This window comes from Rhea americana, unplaced genomic scaffold, assembly GCF_003343005.1.
Source record: "Rhea americana isolate MKP2758 unplaced genomic scaffold, rheAme1 scaffold_402, whole genome shotgun sequence".
NCBI classification, from domain to species: Eukaryota; Metazoa; Chordata; class Aves; order Rheiformes; family Rheidae; genus Rhea; species Rhea americana.
This window is the reverse complement of record NW_028186538.1, coordinates 359,489-374,767: the sequence shown is the minus strand read 5'-3', so window position 1 is coordinate 374,767 and position 15,279 is coordinate 359,489. Positions and strand designations below refer to the sequence as shown.

Sequence of the window (15,279 nt, the reverse complement as noted above, 5' to 3'; positions counted from 1 at the left end):
CCGCCGCTGCTCGGGGCCCGGAGCGAGGCCCGCTGCTCCCCGCGACCCCCGCCCGGCCTCAGTCCATGGTGGCGGCCTCGAAGAGCTCCACCAGCTCCTTGTACTCAGGGTCCACGAGGTCCGCGGGCTTCTCCCCGGCGTCGTTGGTGGCCTCCGGGCTGGCGCCGAGGGAGATGAGATACCTGCCGGGAACGGGGCCGTGAGCGCCGGCGGCGGGGCCCCTCGTGCCCCCGCCTCTCCCCGGCCCGCTGGGCCCAGGCGGCACGTCGGCACCGTGCCGGAGCGGGGCCTGCCGCCGGAGCGGGGGCCGCGGCCACCCCGAGCCACGCCACTCCTCACCTGGCTATGTCCGCGTAGCCATCGCTGCAGGCCATGTGCAGGGGCGTCCAGCCGTTCTCGTCTCTCTGGTGGATGTCGGCACCGTACTTCACCAAGAGCTTGACGCAGTCCAGGTTGCCCGTGAGCACGGCTTCGTGGAGGGCTGCCATGCCTGGGGAGAGGGGGCTTGTTAACTCCAGCGCTGTGAGCCTGCACCTTGCCCATGCCCAGGAGAGGGGCACTGGCAGATCCCTGTTAGAGGGGAGATGATGGTTTGGGAAAGGGACAGGGACCATCTRTTTGGGGCAGCAAAAGGATTCAGCTCCCCTTTTGCAGTGCAAATGCCCCATCTCAAAATGGGCAGCCCCATGGCCCCTGCCTGGKGAGGCAGAACCGTTGAGGAGAGGGAGCTGCACCAGACCCTGCCCCKAGCCCCTGGCGGCCTCAGGGGTGAGCTCCAAACACGTCTCATGTCCTGCTCCGTCCAAGCGTTGCAAGTCCCTTGCAGAGCCGGGAATGAAGTAAGCAGTACAGCAAGGAGGGAACCTGGGGTCTTCTGAGACAGTCTCGAGAACCRTGAGAGCAGAAGCCACAGCTCAGGAGAGGGATGAATCTAGGCTCACACTAGCCAGGGTGGATTGAGGCATTCCCTAAACAGTTTCTAGTGAAGCTGGGTGTAAACATGCTGCAACGCCTTCTCCTGCAGCATTTATTCCTCAAGTCCGCAGATCCATGCGTGCACGAGAGATAGAACAGCATTTGTGGGAAACCAACAGAACCTGGCTTTTCCCAACTCTCCAAATCAGGACAGAAGACAGGAGTCCCCCAGTGTCATCTAGCTRCTCACCTATGCTCCCTTTATCATTACCTTTTTTTGCCTGCTGCTTTTCTAGGTCACACGATACTGTAGGTGCAATGCCATGCTTTGAAAAGACCCAGATGGTGAGCTTCCCCCTTTCCTGCAGCCTACACTGGCCATGTGGGTAAGGGGGGATGCCAGGGTCCTGACACGGGGCTCTCCTGGGCCCTATCTGGCAATATCTGTGGGTGGTATGCCTCACTAGGTAGGAAAACAACTTGGTTTCAACCTGTCACCCTGCCAGGGGTGGCCCACAGCTTGTGCCCAGCCTCACCCTTCTCTTTCTTCTCCCCTGCAGCCCAGCCAAACCATGCTGCCATATGGTTTTCAGCTGCGCTAACCCCAAGAGCACTCACCAGAAGGGTAGATGGTGTCCAAAGTGACCTTCCTGGCACGAATAAATCTGCCCACCTGTTCCAGGTCCCCCTGCCTGATGTGGTCCTGAAAGACGACATCATTGGGAAAGTGCACAGTGCGAGAGGCTCTCAGTCTCCTGGCGTACCGACTGTAYCGTGGCATTGAGACTGGATAATAGTCCTTCGTGCTGATACCAGCCTTAAGACACTGGGAAAGAGGAGGAAGGACAGAGGCATGGAGGGGCAAGGCGAATAGAACAGCTGGAGTTGGTCACTGCTCAGCCCTACCACTTGCTGTCCTTGAAGCACTGCTTTCCCCTCTTGAACCTTTCAGGTCAGTTCTTCATTAAGTTAGGTATGATGGAAGCTACGCCTCTGCTGATCCGCCTGCTCTGAAGCGTGGTTCCTTTCCGGCAGCTGCAAACAGGGAAGAAGCAGAGTCCCCCAGGCTCTCAGTACACTCCCATGCAGCACACAGGAGGTGGCGCTGGGTGCACACAATTCGCTCGCAGGCTCTTGGGCCAGGACTGATGGTTCTCCAGGGGCATCTCATTATATAGTCTCCTGTGGGCTATTTTGAGGATATGCAGCTCATGCTATTTGCCATGATACTTTGTAATCGAGCCGCCTCAGCCTGCAGCCTCCCACTTTTGGGCAGAAGTTGGTGTCTCGTCTTACCACCCACCTGTTTGTGTGCCCATCCAAGGGTCAAATCTGTTGCTTGTGTATGGATAGCCCTTCAGAAGAGCCTAAGGGCCTGAAAACAGGACTTCCCAGCAGCAAGTTCTGGCTCCCCCTGACAAACCAGGAAAAGACACAGCCCCTTTATTATCGAGCAACAGGAACCAGCCACCACATACTGATTACCTAAAGTAACACAAACATGTCAGAGCTACAGTACCAAATACATTCAGAGATAAGTCATTCTTCAGTAGTTGCATCAGATGACCTGAAAGGGAGCAGAATGAGCCATGCTGGCCAGCACAATTGCAAGGCAAGAGTACAGCAAAGCATGGAGCATACCACTAGCCTGTTGGATATCATCAGTGATGCAGAAAACAAAGTCAGAAGAGTAAAATGCAAGACTATGAGGTTCAATGTTGTAGTCCTGCTTAAAATTTTGAACTCTAAGACTTTAGGTGCAACTGCTGCATAAGGGTAGGCTGCTGCAGAACAGCTTCAGAAGAATACCTGAGGAATAGCACCACCACCAGACAGTTCCTACACTTGTTACTCCCCAGCTCTAGCTGTCAAGGAGCTGAAATGGGTTGTCTGCTCACTGAGGAGTCTTTCACACCAGCCAGGGATTCAAGCAACAACTGTTCCTCCATCCTTTCTAACCCATCATAGGTTTGGTCATTTCAGATACGTGAACATAATGTGCTCTGCTTCCTACTATTGCAGCCTGTTCAGTCAGAACAATGACATACRCACATATATAGCCTGTCAGGAAAGAGTCATAGAAAAGTCATTCTGCCACTTTTACAACTTAACTTTTTCCTGAACGCCCACCAGTGATAAGTCTGACAGGTAGGGATCCATTCACAACACCTGAGAACTGCTTGCCGCATTTGTTCATCCTCTAGTAGATTGTTTGATGTTTTTGCTAAGCATCTTCACTCAGCTGTGCTTCAGACACATAGAATGTCATGCAGTGGGAAGCAGAACACTTATGGAGAGATAACACCTTTGGCCTGTTTCCTTGGAACAGCAATTAGCTGTGTACAGATGACTCAGAGTCCTACTCTGCCAGAGCAGCCTTGCTATATGAGAAAAGCTGCTTCTTTTCTAAACTGAGTATGTCAGGTCCCAGACTATTACCAGAGGACAATTATAGAGCTTAATCTTATTTACACTTTAACTGGCTGCACAAAAATGAACCTTTTTGAGCTGATTCCTAGCCAAAAAATTCCACTGGAAGGCTCTTAAGAACAGTCCTCCTTCCTCTCCACCTCAAAAGCAAAGCAGCTTTTCTTACTCAGAAGAAAGTACCAGTCATCAACCCCAGTTCATAAACAGAAACAGCTAGGACTGCCTGCTGTGTTTAGGTACAGCATTGACAATTGGGCTACACTAGGAACAGGTCTATTGCCCACCTTTAGACATAGAAAGTTGTAGCCTTGGACAGACATCTTCAAAGATCCTTCTCCATCTAGCCACAGATAGCCAGCATACAGAACATGACTAATTACTAGAACAGGCAGCAGTTAACACTGTTCACTGATCCCATGGCTCAGTAAATCCTGTTCAGTACAGGTCACTACTTCTAACCTGAATGTTTGTGCACATCAAGCCAGGACTCTCCGTTTCCAGGGGGAACCACAGTAGCAGGTAGGAGCTGGCATAACAGCCAAATGGTGAACAAGCCCTCTATTCTGCAACTCCGGTGCACACACATCAGGTGACAGGAGTCAGTAGGCTCCTGAATTGGCCTCCAGGTTCACTATTCCCTCCCCATGTGACATTTATAACATATTTCCTTACAAAAATATTTTCAACAGTAAGTGACCAGTTTGGAAATAGCAGTATAGCTCACTGGATCATGTGAGCCTGAAGAGCAAAGCTGCAGGCAGTCCCAGGTTTCCCTGAATGCAAATTCCTTGGTTAACTGCTTCACAGCAATGAGGTCTTACCACCTTAAGCCAGCTGGCAAACAGAGCTGCTTATTCTCAAAGCCCAAGCCAGCGTCCTCCTCTTGCTGCTACCAGAGCTGTTAGTTGTCTGCCTGCACAAGCTGATTTGGTCTGGACATTAGATGTTTTTCCTTTATAAACTGAAGAGACAATCTGAAAGAATTTGTATTAAAGGCATCACAAAGCCATCTAAAACTGCAGGTGTTCAGAAATTCTAGTTTCTCTCAAAGCCTGGTATTTACTGCAAACAGAGAAAAGCTGATAATCTCTTCCAACATTTTGACAGAATCTTCTGAGAATCATCCTAGAATCTTAATCCACTTTAAGATCAGATCTGAATAATTAGTTCTGTTTTGAAAAAGGCAAAGAGACAGAATAGTATTAAAATCTCAACTTTATTTGGCCAACAAATTCAGTTCCAAYGTTATTGTAGCAGAATGCTAAGAACCAGCCTGATTTGCTCAGGCCTTTGGGGCACTCCCCTGTTCAAGTTCCTCCCCAATACCCAGTAATCTTAAGTGTCCTGTTTGCCATACTTTTTCAGGTCCTCCCGCACCACCCACTGGCCTGGTCAACCCATTCAAAATAATGCAAGGAAAGTGAGTGCAAGACTGTTTTGCATTTGATCAAAGGGGTGGCCACACAGCTAGGTCTTGTCTAATGCTGGTGAGCCAGTCATCTCCACCCACCAGAGCCTGCCACAGCCAGTGCACAGTATTCCACCCTTCTAGGTATYTGGAACAGTCATCTGCAAATGTCTTAAAGCAGATGGAAAAGGAAACATCTGGCCAGCATGTAGAGAAGCATCTTCATATCCACCTTTCACCAGAATGATGCAATCAGCCTACTGCCTCTCCCCACTACGTATACTGAAGGCTGACTCCAGGGAAGAACAGCTGAGAATTAAGGACTCTGCCAGGTGGAGAAATAAACTATGGCCTTTAGATTTAAAGGAAAAAAGCTTTCATGGAAGAGGTTAGTGGCAAGGCTCCAAAGTGTTTYGCAATTAAACTCATGTTACCACTTCACAACCTGTTTCTACCCAGAAGAACAGAATACTTGAAACAAAAGCCATGTACAAAAAAAGTACATCACAATAAAAAAAATGAGCCCAGCTGGCTGGAATGGCTACCTAGTGACAGATCCCTTCTCAAAACTGAAAAGAAAAGAGTCAAGTGTACAGACAAGTGAGGGTAAAGCATTACTTTAAAAGCCAATCCCTGGATTTCCAGTCACTCGCCTTCTGCTTTAAATCTTAATGGGTTTCTGGACTCCCTGGGCTGCATCACAGCAGCCAGTTTAGTGTCTGATTTTTGGGTGATGCAGATCAGTCTTCTCTTTACAATTCATCTTTTTGGATTTTCTGGTCTTCATCATCATCACCTTCCTCAAGGTCCGTTTCTTCATCTGTCTCCAGGTCCTCCAGATCCTGTATAGAATACAAAGATAACTGCTGTTTTCTAGCACCTTAGGCAAATCCAAACCTAAGCATAGAATAGTTTMTCTGATCCATCTACTGTATCCTCTGCTGCCATGTTAGCAAACCATCCAGAGGCTTCAGTCAAGAGCTCTGAATTTGAGAAAAACTGAAGATCAGGAAACCCCTAAGCCCATACCAACACCCTCTCCTCCAGAAAAGGGAGGAACTTCCAACTAAGTATTTCGTGGTAACATTCATCATGTTCCAGGTGCTGGGCAAGATTTCTTAAACAAAAAAAGCAAGCCCGAACTACTTTAGCAGTTTGCATGACAACCAGCAGAGACAGCTTGTACAGGGTTTAGGGGCTGCAGTACCAGTGGTTTCCATGCGCTTGTATTTATGCCTCAAGAGGYATGTTTCACACTCAACCCAAGTGTTCTAAATAGTCCATTACAGGCTAGTAGCTAGCAGGGTGCAACTGATCAGACAGGTCACAGTTTATGATGTGACTACACTTTTACTCACCACCAATATCCTTTCCCACCACACAATTCAAGATCTTATTTAGGACTCAGGATTCATGCAGCAGCAGATCCAGCCCACACTCTGCATTCTCCCTGCCCAAAGCACTGTGTTCACATTACTCACATCATCAGCAGCTGCACCATCCTGACCTCCACTCTCCAAGAATTTTTTGAAGCCTTCTAGTGTCCGCTCCCCATTATAGTCAATTACCTACACAAGAGAAAACATCAAGATAATGGTTATGGGCACATAGGGAACCACACCCCTGGAGAGGAGAATTCTCTTTCTGAGCAACAGTTAACATGCCAAGCAAAAGGGAATTTAAAAATTCACCTTCACCCATATGAGACGAAGGAAAACAGCTCAGCCACTAGACTTCAGAGATCACTGCGAGGAGAGAATAGCCTGCAGATGAGCACACCGTCCTCTGCTATACTTCCCTCTTTTCCCCCATTCCCACTTCCCCCCAAACTTTCCTACAACCCAGCCCCCAAAAGGGTCTCAGATGTCCTGTAGACTTGTTCTGATGTGTTTCATCCCTACAAAACAGAGCCCTCCCACAAGCCTTTCTCCAGAACAGAGAACAAAAGCAGATCACTAAACATTTCTAGTGCTCCCTTGTTATATGATTTATATAGAGATCAGCTGCCTTACATTTCTGCCAGAACCTGCAGGGAAGAACTTGAGTGTGGGGAAGCTGTGGATTTTCACTGCCTCTACTTCATTGGCTGTTGAATCCATCTTGGCAATGACAATATTCTCATGGTCCTTGTAGGTCTCTCCAAGCTTGTCCCAGATAGGAGCGAGCTGCTTACAGTGGCCACACCAGGGGGCATCTGTTAATTAAAAACAGAGCTAGCACCAAACAACCTAGTTCGCATGCTAATATTTTCAGCTGATGCATTCCCTTGTGGTTTGTATTCCATCATAAGATGCTTTCTCCCTAATTGTAGCTCTGCAAGTTTCTTGGCACCCCCTTCACGTCAGTTACTTGGCACCAGCTGTTGAAAGATACTTACAGAACTCTACAAAGACATTCTTATTCTCATCAAAAGCAACATCTTCAAAATTCTTCCCAACTAGAACTTTGACAGGCTGGCTGTCCCAGTCTTCTGGAAGATCCTGGCTCATCAGGTGAGGCTGGAATAAGAAGCTGAATTTAAAGATCCAGTTTGCTATAGAACTGCTTGGAATATACAAGCAGCTACACAAAGAAAACACCAGTTTATTCAACCCCCTAAGCTGCTTATAGCCTATGACTGAGACATCAGATGAATCAGTTGCTTCCTCTTTCTCTTACAGAAAATCTACTCCCCACCCTGAACAAGCACAAACAGGTGCTGATGTGGAAAGAACTACAATTTAGCTCTGCAGGAAGGAAACAATTGCTGACTATGTCATTCCCACATGATTGAGTCTAGCTAAACAGTCACTACTGGACTACAGTTACACACAGCTACCTCCCAGGAGGTTAGAGCTGAAGGCTCTTAAGCTCTTTCTGCCACACAAAAGTTAAACACCTTCCACTGCTGGCTAATAGAAGGAACAGCTGGATAAACAGCACAGTTCCTCTAAGCAGCAGAAAGAGCAGACTCTGGCTGTACTCAGGTACCAGTATATAACTGCTTCCCTATAGCCTTCATGCCCCTGAGGTTTTGCCCTTTGTTTCTCAGCACAAAGCCCACTAGGTAATCTGCAAGGTAGTTGGAAGGATTTTCTCCAGATGACTTGCATATTACACAGTTCCACACAATTTGTTTGCTAGGAAGTAGGAATATCACCAGCATTCATCTTCATTACCTTTATCTTGCCATCCAGGAACTTATTACAGAACTCTTTGATCTTGTCTGCTGTGAGGTCTTCTGATTCAGGTTTGTATTTGGTCATTTCTTCCTCCAGTGTGATCAAACGTACAGCAGGACATTCTTCCTTCTTTAGGCCAAAAAATTCCAAAATCCTCTGGTTGTCACTGTGATCACTATCTATGAATATGAACAGGATCTTTGGAGAAAAAAAATCAAAAGCAGTATGGTGAAGACAAGTTCCACTTGGTTAATTATACTTCTGTAAGAACACCTGCACAGATAGCAGCTAAACTGCCCCAATCCTTCCTTCTCCAAGCTGACTGAAAAGGCATCCTGTCAAGAGTACAAACACTGGTACTGCAATGTTTCAAGCAGCATGCAAGCAGACCTGGCACCAATGCTGATTGCAGCACAGTCATATTTACATTCACAGGAASGAAAGTCAAGAGTTGACTGCTTTTCCCATAAAAACTGGCTTGTGCAACTGTTCAAGCCAGTAAGTGATGCAGTCACCCACTATCAATGGACATAGAGCTAGCTTCCACTACCAGTAAAGTAGCTATAGGCAGGTAGTGTTATAATACTCTGCAGGAGGTGGTCACTGAATTCTGAACTCAAGAAATCCATCTCACCTTCCCTTTGAAGYTTCCAGCTGCAGTCTTGAAGTTGTCCAGTTTCTCTTGATAATCAGACACACTTTTTGGTAAGAACAGCAGAATATGAGTCTTAATCTCTCCTCCAAAGATTTTAGGAGCAGTCTGAAGAACAGAAGATAAAGCTTATTTTTGGAAGGCCAGCAGGACTCTGCCATTTTGACTAGATCACAGAAGTCTCCAACAGTACAGGACAGCTTTGAGCATCAAACTTATGCCTCCTTTTCCCTGGTGTTCTTCCCTTATGCAATATAGATCTAAGGAAACCTACATAGATATTAGACCCCCTCCACAACCCCAACCTGCTCCAAGACAAAACAAGACAATACAAACTACATTTTTCAACTAAGCTATAATCATACCATGGCTATAGAAAGACTGCTGACCAAATATCTGAAGACCTACCTGTTCAGTGAATTCTATGACCAGAGGCAACTGGTTAGACTTGATGAAGTTTAGTAAGTTCTCTTTTGTGAGATCCCCTTCAAAGTTGTTACGGCCTTCATCAAACTGCAAAAAGAAGGTCATTTTAAATTGAAAGAGTGTTTTTAATCATAGAATTGGTAAGGTTGGAAGGGACCTCTGGAGATCATCTAGCCCAACCTTCAAACAAGTGGCCAACACAGGGATCAAACCCTTGACCTTGGCATTATYAGCACCACACTCTAAATTAGATGCATTCTTGCATTAAAACATGTCACCCTTCTATAYTCCATAGAATTTCTTTCAAGATACATTTACACCAGAATCACTGCTTCAACAGATCCCAGCTGCACTTATTCAGAACAGATTTCCATCTCTTAATAAGGTCACATTTCCACATACAATCTGGATCAACGTACTCATTTTCCACACAAGCAAGGTCCTAAATCACCCTGAACAGCAAAAGGTGTAYACCAACAATACAGACATTCAACTCAGCTCTCTGCATTGATCCATGTGATCATGAAACCACTTGCTAGGTGGCTCACCAAGGAGGGTGAATTTAATAGCTGCCTTACAAAATTGCAGATTAGGTAGACCAGTGAGAAACTAACACGAGTGCCAGTTAGTGCCAGAGCATGGGCAGCTTTCTGCCTAGCAGGAATCAGCAGTGTCAGCACAGAGGCACACAAATTAACCAGACAGTGCTATCAAAGAAGTCTGACAGCAAAGTCCACACCATGCAGTGGAAGTAAATAGCAATTTACTCAGCTCTGTGGGTTTTTTTCAGCCTCTATTGTTGGAGAGGCAATAGCACATTTAACATGCACATTTGTTAGATATTCCAAATCTCTTAACATATTAGGACAACACCTGTATCACTGACCAGGATTGTCAGAACCATCTCTGGTATCTTGAAGACAGAAAAACAATAGAGGAGCATCAAGACTAGAGAGGATATGCAGGACACCACAATGGTCCCATGGCAGTGCAATGCTGGAGTTACTGGCAGAAGCAAGATAGTGAACTCAAATAACCCCAAGTTAGAAGAAGCGTATCAGTCTCAGTTGAAAAGCTGAGCAAAACATTTAACGCTGGAAGAAAACTTCATAAATACTTTAAAGAATATTGACCATCTCCTTAATGCCTTCAAAATGGTGGCTTCGGGGTCTGTGCAAGTCTGGACAACTCACACAAAGAATGAGGCAAGAATGACTAGCCAAACACTCTCGGTGTAGGCATGACTAGTTGCAGGAAGCTGAGCCAAATTCCAGAGACACAAATGCTGTTAAAACAAACAGCAGACTGGTTCTTATGCACCCATATTTGATTACCATTGCTGTTCATTTTCACCTTGGTTTGGGGGGGGGGGCAAGACTGGACATATTTGCTCTCATGGCACTACCATTACATGCACTGAGACAAGAACAAGGAGTTTCAAAAGGCTGAAAAGCATCCTGCCTTCTTTCTTCGACAGGGCATGTTACTTCCACAGCCCCTTATAGCCCATCTTCAGCTTATGAACTGCCTTTCCAGACAAGGCTCTTCCCTTCCTAATGCTTTAACATAAACATTGCCAGGAATAGAACTGCTTTTAATTCCAAATATGCTCAAGCTGACTAAAATTATGGAAAAYGGCTTGAGAATTTCTTTACTATTATAGAATAGTCATGCTATTGACTCAGTTCTTCATAAGCAGGGAAAACAGCAACCGAGCTTACAAGCACTTGTGTTAGAATATAGCACATCAAATGAAATCAATCAAGTCCTTTTAATTAAACATAAAAGTATACATGTAATGTACAAATAAAACAGAGTCAATAACTTATCAGTGCTGGAAGTCATAGCTATAACCTAGCTACTTCAAAGCAGTTGTGTTGCCCAACTCCAGATCTGACAGTAGCACTCCCCACAGCTGTCAGCAAAGAGAATGTCAGTTCTAGAGAAATGTTTCTTTTTGGACTCGAGCATTTGTCAAATGACAAGAGCAGAAGATAAGAAAATCCCTGCAAACAGTTATTTCAATCCAGCATTAACAATGAAGAGAGTATATGAAAAGATTACATAAGCACAGGTATACTACCTATATTTTGTTCTCCGGCATATAAGTCGTTCAATAACTAAATAYTGTTTGGCTTGTCATCCTCACTCCCAATACTATTCTGCTTGGGAGATCCTAGCATTTGGAAGTCCTTAGCTAGAGAATCTAACTTGCATCCTCAGTCTGGTCTGAGAAATCTCAGACAATTTCAGGATACAAACTCCTAAAACCGTAAGAACTAAGCTACAATTTTAGAGGAGTAGTGAAATAAAATAAGCTATTTTAGCTGAATGAAGAAAGTGAAATAAGAAATCATGAAATCCTTTAGGTTGTCTTAGCTCAGATAGGTCAGACTGATCTTTGTGCTTACAAGTTTAATCAGTACGAACCCAAAGTAGCTTTCTGTCCTGCCTTACTGCTCMCCATATAAGCAGTAGCATCAAGTCTAAAGAGCCTTTTGTCTTCCCAAACCTAKAATTTCACCTGATAATACAGATTTTAATAGGTAAAGGGCATCAATAAGTTTGACTGTATGGATCATCAGCACCCTTTTGCACACAATAACTGCCCCAACCTACTCAGCTAAAACTGCAAATCCTCTTACAAACCTTGCTGTAATCACTATGCTGTGGAACCCACAGCAATTTCTAAAGACATAGAACACATGCCTCTTGGACATAGCCACCAACTGACTGCAGCAGAGGTAAGTACCAAGTACTTCTAAAGCAACTTTGTTAAAAGTCACAAGCAAACGGAATATCATGGGAACTTGACTGTTGTTTTGTTTAAGACCTTCAAAGTTTGATAAGAGGCAAGGGAAACYTCATTAGTTATGGTGATAAATATTTCAAGGATCGCACTGACCATTTCTGCATTGCAAACAGATATCTGAGAAACAGAAAAGCAAGACTGAAGTAATACTTTGGATCCAACACCCAGGCAGCTCTGGGAACAGAGGAGATGAGCCAGGAGACCAACAATGCTGCCCTCTGCTGACTAAGCCCCCTCTGCACAGGAAAGCTGGGCTCTGCAGCAGCATCACACCTCGCAAGGAGGCTGCAGGCTATATTCCTCTCCCTCCCCCCAGGCCCTCAGGGTGGAAATTACCAGTTTGACTGTTGAGGATCTTTTACAGTCTTATACAGCAGGGGATCACTGACCTCATTTGAATCTTGTTCTCTAATTAGAAAAAAGGTAAGAACAGGCAGAAAAATCAAGCTCAGTCTGGTGTTCAAACTGCACACGAACCCATACCTTCTTGAAGAGGACAACTCCATCTTTGCTTAGCTCATACTTGAAGAAGACATCAGCACTGGAAGAGATCCCAAAAGGAATATCATCAATGGATTCTGCTGCCAGCAAGAACTCCTTAGCAGCATCTGATGCAAAATCCTAGAAAATAAAGAAAGGTTTTTCACTTGGGATACAACAAGATGAAGCAAGAAGTTCCCAGGGTTTATTAGCCAGAGAACTTGAAGATCAAGTAAGGCAGGACAGTAAGTGTTTCACAACTTAAGAGCCTTCCCCAGCTCAACCATATGAGGTCAGATCCTCAGTATGACAGAARCCAGAAGAGACTAAACATACTCAACAGCCTCTCAGATGTAAGCAAACTCTACCTTAAAAAAGCCAATCACAACCACTTCATTGGAATCTACTAATGTCTCCGCTGCAGCAGCATCTGTCAAGGTAGTTGCAGCTGGACCAGTGCGTTTCTTCAGCCAGCTGACAATATCATCTGCTTCTCTGCCAGCTACACCAGAAAGAAAAGAACACTGATTCACTTTCGTGTTCTTATACCTCAGAAGGAAAAAGATTTTGTATTTTTAGACACTGTTCAGCAGCTAACCTAGAGGTTGGGAAGAATCAAGACATCATTTATGCAACTCTTTTCCTTCCACTCCTAGTGTAATTAAGCTCATTAATAAACATTAACTCAAGGTACAAGGGCTCTTAAAAATCCATTCTTTTCACATCTAATCCAGCCAGTACACTCTTAAACTTTGATCAGCATTATCAGTAATACAGCACTTCTCCAGCTTGTTGATAATTTTCATGTAAATACATCACCTTCTCCTTTCAAAATCAGTACTCTGCATCTTGCCCTTAAGAGTCCAGCACACTGTGCCTCAGTTCAGCAACATTTTGTTACACATTCAGTATTGATCTTGGTAACACCACCTTTGCCTTAAGGTTTCTCCTGGCTACTGTACACAACTGCCCAAGCACTTTTCCTCAATTCTTGGTGCTATGTTGCTTGAGTAAAGCCAAGCAGCAACAWAGCAATTCAGCTGTGTTACTTGCCTGCACAAATATTTCATCTGTTTTAGTTCCAATATAGATTTTTCCCAGCTTTGGGTTAGGAAGTCTATTCAGCATAGACTTATGTTCTGAYCTCATTTGTTCCTTAACATTTTCCTCACTGGACCATAAGGCAGAGTTCCTCATCACATTAGTGAAATAGAGTTAGAAGTGAACATTTACAATGGGCACTTTAAAATTCCTGTGCGGAACATCTTGCTGCCCCTGGCATTTCCTAGCTAAGGCAGAGGCTGCCTCCCCAGGGCACGAGCCTCACTTTCACAGTGGACCTTGTCCAGCCACACAGTCAGAGCAGCAGCAGCCACGTATAAGCACCAGGCTACGTGCAAGGACCCAGCTGCCATGTTGCCCKCAGCACCTGGGCTGTGGCAGAACCAGCAGCAACCCAGACTCACCAGTGTACTCCTTGGGAGCAGCCTTGTCACCGTTCTTGAAGAACTTGATGGTGGGGTAGCCACGCACRCCAAACTGTTGTGCCAGCTCCGACTCCTCTGTGGCATCCACCTTAGCCAGACGGATCTCAGAGCCCTCCTCCTTCAGCTTCGCTGCCGCCTTCACGTACTCGGGCGCCAGAGCCTTGCAGTGCCCACACCATGGGGCATCTGCCGGACAGCGCCCATCAGCACCGGCCCCTGCCACCCCCGAGCTCCGCAAGCAGGGGCCGCGGGACAGCGAGGAACGAGGCCGGGCCGCCTCGAGGGCCTCTGCCCCGGTCGGCCCCCGCCCGGGACACCACTCCCCAGCCCCGGCCTCGCCCCTCAGCGCCACCCTCCCGGGCCCCGGCCAGGCCCCGGCGCTGCAGCCGCTCCCCCCCGACGCGCCCCAGGCGCTTCCTCGGGGGCGAGCAGCCCCTCACCCCCCCGGCCGGCCCCCCACACGGCCCCCGGCCCCCGGCGCCCGCCGGCCCCCGCGCCCCGGCCCAGGCCCCAGCCCGGCGGGACTCACAGAACTCCACCAGCAGGTAGCGGTGGGCCGCCAGCGCCTGCTCGAAGGAAGCGGCGCGCAGCACCAGGACGCCGTCCTCCTCCTCGGGCTCGGCCTGCGCGCGGCCCAGCGGCAGCAGGCAGAGCAGGGGCACGAGCGCGCGCAGCACCCTCATCGCGATGATGGCGGCGGCGGCGGCGCGGCGGCGGGTCGGGCCTGGGGGCCGCGCCGCGCCCGCCTCCCTTTATAAACCCGCCTCCTCCCCGCCGCCGCCGCGCCCCATTGGCCGCGCCGCGCGGCGTCGCCTCTGCCTGCCATTGGCTCGGCCCAGCTCTCTGGCCTCTCCCCGCTTCCTATTCGCTGTCGAGTTAGGCACGCCCCCTTTCCGCCGCTGCTGGTTGGCTAAGCGCCTCGCTCTCCTYTTGTGCGCCGGGATTGGTCTCTTCCTCCGCCCTGTCGCCTGCCATTGGTGGGCGCCGCCGTCCGGGCGCCGCTCGGCCCATTCCGCGGCCGCCGGCTCTCGAACGTGGCACTGGGGCGGCCCCAGCGGGGGCGGAAGCGCGCATGCGCCATGCCTGCGCCGGCAGTCCTGCGTGGTGGATTCTGACTGGGCCGCGTCGGCCGCTCCGTGACCCCGACCCGGAAGGGAAGGAGGGCTTCCGGCGGCGCGCGGGGCTGCACGTCCCCGCTGGAGGGACCGTCCTGGGGCACGTGACCATGGACACGTCACGGCGCGCGGCGCCGCTGGCCGAGGTCGGTGCCAAGTCCAAGGCCACCGTGACGTCACTGTGACGCCGCTGTGACGCCTCCGCCATGACACCCCGCGGCCATGACGGCTCCRCCGCCGTGATGCCATGGCGCCTCTGCCGCCGCGACGCCTYCTCTGCTGTGACACCACTGCCTCCCTCACACAGCTACTGTGACACCTCCACCGCCATGACACCCCGCGGCCATGACGGCTCCGCCGCCGTGATGCCATGGCGCCTCTGCCGCCGTGACG

The 15,279-nt window shown here is 48.2% G+C and overlaps 2 protein-coding genes across 2 annotated transcripts; both read right to left on the bottom strand.

Moving 5' to 3' along the window:
- Window positions 1-6: 6 nt before the first annotated feature.
- PPP1R27 (protein phosphatase 1 regulatory subunit 27) lies at window positions 7-2,095 on the bottom strand. The gene is made up of 3 exons (XM_085314357.1): window positions 1,534-2,095; window positions 340-490; window positions 7-182 (listed from the first exon to the last, which is right to left on the bottom strand). The coding sequence occupies exons 1-3, from the start codon at window positions 1,694-1,696 to the stop codon at window positions 59-61; spliced, it is 438 nt and encodes a 145-aa protein (XP_085170483.1). The 5' UTR covers window positions 1,697-2,095; the 3' UTR covers window positions 7-58.
- Window positions 2,096-4,542: 2,447 nt separating this feature from the next.
- P4HB (prolyl 4-hydroxylase subunit beta) lies at window positions 4,543-14,508 on the bottom strand. Its single transcript, XM_085314406.1, has 11 exons — window positions 14,301-14,508; window positions 13,751-13,957; window positions 12,653-12,786; window positions 12,288-12,425; window positions 8,975-9,079; window positions 8,549-8,674; window positions 7,912-8,112; window positions 7,131-7,251; window positions 6,766-6,947; window positions 6,235-6,321; window positions 4,543-5,595 (listed from the first exon to the last, which is right to left on the bottom strand). The coding sequence occupies exons 1-11, from the start codon at window positions 14,452-14,454 to the stop codon at window positions 5,506-5,508; spliced, it is 1,545 nt and encodes a 514-aa protein (XP_085170532.1). The 5' UTR covers window positions 14,455-14,508; the 3' UTR covers window positions 4,543-5,505.
- Between the last annotated feature and the right edge of the window lie 771 nt (window positions 14,509-15,279).